The 4,452-nt window shown below is 44.1% G+C and overlaps 1 protein-coding gene across 1 annotated transcript; it reads right to left on the reverse strand.

Moving 5' to 3' along the window:
- Nucleotides 1-2,152: 2,152 nt before the first annotated feature.
- LOC129671111 (olfactory receptor 1361-like) lies at nt 2,153-3,085 on the reverse strand. The gene has a single exon (XM_055599733.1). The coding sequence runs from the start codon at nt 3,083-3,085 to the stop codon at nt 2,153-2,155; it is 933 nt and encodes a 310-aa protein (XP_055455708.1).
- Between the last annotated feature and the right edge of the window lie 1,367 nt (nt 3,086-4,452).

The following is a 4,452-nucleotide window of genomic DNA, read 5'->3' on the forward strand; positions in this document are numbered from 1 at the left end:
GGGAGCTGGTATTAGGATGTAAAGTGATTGGATAAAAAAAGTTGGATTCTGTGGATGTTTGTTGAGCACTTAATGGAATGTGAGTCCATGTGCCACTTTATTGAGAATAATAGTATCACCTAGTTTCTAGTATTACAGGTTAGAGAGAGAGAGAGAACAAGAAAGAAGTCATATCATGTAAGAGTGTTTAAGGCTCTTAATTTCTGGTTTATAAGTACAAATCTTCACTTCTTTTCACTATAACACGAAACGCTGTTATAACTGGGCTGTGGAGACCAACCACTTAAGAGAAATGCAGAAATCAAGCCTGGAGAGATGGCTCAGGGTTGAAGAGCACTGGCTGCTCCTCAAGGGGACCCAGCTTTGATTCCCAGCATTCATATGATTGCCCACACACCTGTAACCCTCATTCCAAGGGATCTAATGGCCTTTTCTCGCCTCCATGGGCACCAGGCATGCATAGAGTAAACAGACAAAAATGCAGGCAAAACACCCATTCACACAACATAAAGAGAAATGCAGAAGTCAGAGCTCATTGTTTTTAAATGATTATGCAGCCATCATGTAGTTCATTGATGGCAAAGCTGATGTGGGAACACAGGACTTGAACCTCCTCCTTGGAGCAGTCATTGCCTGGTTAACATAAAGCACTGGAATATACATTTGTGTTTCTCTCTATCAGATACAATGAAGCCTACACTCTTGGGCTAATGATAGCTTCCTCAGCCGCTTTACAGCTTATTCTGGAGATACCGTTCTTGATTCTTCTACAACTTAAGCTAAACAGAACTCAGACCTTAATGCTTATTTCCTAGGCATATACCTCCTTGCACATGAGCATTTCTGGGCACCTGACAAATATGATAAAAGCCATTTGGGTAATGAATAGAAAAAAACTGCTCAGGGTATTTGAATTTCACCAAGGTTATTGGAGGTTACTGCTATCACCTGTCTCATCTCCATCCTGAGGTGTAAGTGTGTTTATCAGGTGTAAAAATGGCAACAAATGCATTTCACGTTCAGGAAACTGTAGTAACAGGGCCCTCAAAAACCAATAATCAATGGGGTTCTGAGCTGGAGTCCAGACCCCTAGGGCCTAAGGGAAAGAGAATCAGTTTCATTTCATGTCCTCATTTCTCAGGCTGTAAATTAGCAGTTTTATTCAGAGGTGACCATTGTATATTTTACTGTGTCCTATTGGAGCAGAATGATGGAGGATATTAAGATACCATTTTCAGATTTGGGCTCATCTGTGAGCTCTCAATACCCTGACAATTGTGTAGAGATGAAATCGACGTAGAACGCAGTGCAAGCCCAGAGCTTCTCCTGTGTCATCTACAGGCTGTCAGCAAACCCTTTCGTAGAGTTCCCTAAGGGGAGATGCAGTAACAAACTTAGCAAGTTATGTTTTACAATAGCTCCAAGGAGACTGTTAACACTGTGCTGAGGAATTATTCAACAAAAGAAACTCCCGTCTTCGACCGTATGGATTAATTCATAAGTTATCTCGTATAGCTAACTAGAGACCCAATGCTCAAGTACCGGGTGCATTCCCTTGGAGAATCTATAAACACACCAAATATGTAGCTTCGTATCTGCTTTGCTCGGTCACAGAGTCATGGGAGCACTGAGAGTCATGGTTGATCAGACTGCTGCATACGTATAGCTTGAGGCAAGAGAAGAACAGTGAGAGGAACGTGTAGATACCGTGACTGTCTAGATGTACTGTAATCATTGTATTTGTATTGCTACTTTGCCTTTAACTACCTGTATAATTTCAGACAAGCATAGTTTAACCTCTAGGCGCCTCTGTTTTTTTCTTTTGTGTAATGAAAAAGAAGAAAAATTAACCCCAGAAGAACATGCTGAGTCTTTGCTGCTGCTGCTGCTGCATATCTAAGCACATGAAGTAGAGCAAGCAAACACACATGTGTATGTGTAGACACATGAATATCAGAAACACTTACAATAGAGACTGTGTTGTCACCTTTTATTAAGTGAGAGAATCATGGCTCAATGAACTTTTTAAAGTCTGAGTTGGATTGGAAAGCCAGCAAGCACAAGATCCAAGATTTGAACTTCAGCTTCGAGTGAATTCTATCGGTTGATTTCTCCTGAATGCCCCCAAAGGATGCCATGAGCCTTGCGGAGGTTACAGTGCGCATCTGCTCAGGAATCTTCTCAAGGCGCTCATCATGTCTTTGTTTCTCAGGCTATAGATGAATGGGTTCAGCATAGGAGTGACCACAGCGTACATCACTGCTGCAATCCTGTCCTTGGTGGCCGAATCAGCGGCAGATGGAATGAAATACACTCCGATAGCAGACACATAGAACAGGCAGACCGCTGAGAGATGGGACCCACAGGTGGAGAAGGTCTTCCACTTTCCACTCGCCGATGGGATTCTCACAATGGCGGCCACAATGCGGACATATGAAACAACGATTAGCAAAGGAATCAAGACTGTTAATGCCCCTCCCCAGTAGAGCAGCACACACTGGTTGGCATAAGCATTGGAACAAGAGAGCTTCAACAGGGGAAGCAGTTCACAAAAGAAATGGGGAATGACGTTGTCCACGCAGAAGGATAACCGAGCCAGGAGGATGGCATGGGTTAGAGCATATGAATGGGCAAGGAATAGGGATATGGCCACCAGCAGGATACAACATCTGGGACTCATGACCAAGGTGTAGCGAAGGGGATAGCATATGGCCACAAGCCTGTCATAAGCCATCACTGCCAGGAGGAAAACATCTTGTCCGATGAACCACAGGAAGAAATAGATCTGAGACAGGCAACCAGCATAGGGGATGGTGTGCCTATGAGCTTGGATGTTCACGAGCATCCTGGGGACGGTGGTAGATGATAAACACAGGTCAGTGAGGGACAGGTTGGCCAGGAAGAAGTACATGGGACTGTGGAGGTGTGGGTCAGAGCCAATTGCCAGGACGATGAGCATATTCCCTGCTGCGGTGACCAGGTATATGACCAAGAAGATGCCAAAGAGAAGAGGTTGCTGTTCCTGATGTTCAGAGAGGCCCAGGAGGAGAAACTCAGAAACACTACTGTGATTTCTTGTCTTCATAATTCAATGGAACTAAAGGATAGGACAGAGGACCGCAAGAGCTTTTATTGTGATAAGGCCTTGATGGAAACAGATAAAAATAAAAATGACATCAGAATATTGATGCCTATTCGTTCTTTCACTGAGACCTAAAGGACCCTCCAAGGTGGTCATCATTACATGTAGCATATTAACTCCCTGGCACTAGAATAAACACCTAAGACAATCAACTGAAGAAACAATGGCTCCATGGTCTTTAGGCCTGTGGCATGGTGGCACATCATGTCAGGAGTACAGAGCAGAGCAAAAACACTCCATTCTTCATAGCTGGGGCCTTGGTTTATGGCTGTGACATGAAAGCGGGGAAAGGGAAGAGACAAGAATCACAGTCCCCTATGAAGGCCCCATAACCTGGAACTTCTCGTTGAGCCCCACTTTTCAGTTTCCACTATCTACCATTGGCACTAAACTGGCACCAAGCCTGTAATGCACAGGCCTTTGGAGAACATTCTATGTTCAAACAATAGCAATCGACCTATCAAAAAAGGAACCGGGACTCCTAGAAAGCACAGGTAAGGTTAAAATCTTGACAATTCTCACTTAGAGTTTATGCTCTTAAATTTGTTACTAATATACCACTAATGAGACCCCTGGGCTAATTTATTCACTCCGGGTTCATTGAATACTTACTGTGCATCAACCCCTAACCTGGGTTCCTTTTCTCATGTGGACAGTTGTTTTGTCAGAGCTATCATGGACTCAACAAACACATCCATAAGAAAAGAAAGCAAGACATATAGGTGACTGTCAGATCCCTCTAAGTTTAAGGATTATCAAGTAACTCACTCTTGAAGGAAGGGATAAGTAAAGCTAAGGAAAGAATAGATTGGAAGGTTACCAATGCACCCTAAATAAAGAGATAAATAAACACCTCTATGGTGACGAACGCATCTATTTAGAGGCAACAGAAGGCAATTGTAGGTCAAGTGAGATGATCAGAGTAGCAGGAGAGGAGATGGAGAAAGAGGCAGAATAGGGGCATATGGTCCTTCAGTACAAATTAGGGAATCCGTATTCTGTTCTCAGGAAGACTCCTGTGAGGAAGCGTGGGCGATTAAGCAGAAGGTGTTCAGTTTATGGCATAAACGAGCACTCCCTTGCTATGTAGAGAAGGGTCGCATGGATCATACGAGCACACATGCAAGCAGGGGCTACATGCGATGACATGTGTCTGTACTCCCTGAGTACAGGAGGCTGAAACGGTGTGTGTCTGTGATCCCTGGGGCAGGATGGGAGCGAGCGAGAGGGCAACCTGGGCTACATGGTGAGACACTGCAGAATAACACCAGCAAGAACAGAAAGACTGCAGGAAGTGATGCTACAGAGAA

Source organism: Psammomys obesus, unplaced genomic scaffold (genome assembly GCF_907164565.1).
Source record: "Psammomys obesus unplaced genomic scaffold, mPsaObe1.curated_primary_1811, whole genome shotgun sequence".
Lineage (NCBI taxonomy): Eukaryota > Metazoa > Chordata > Mammalia > Rodentia > Muridae > Psammomys > Psammomys obesus.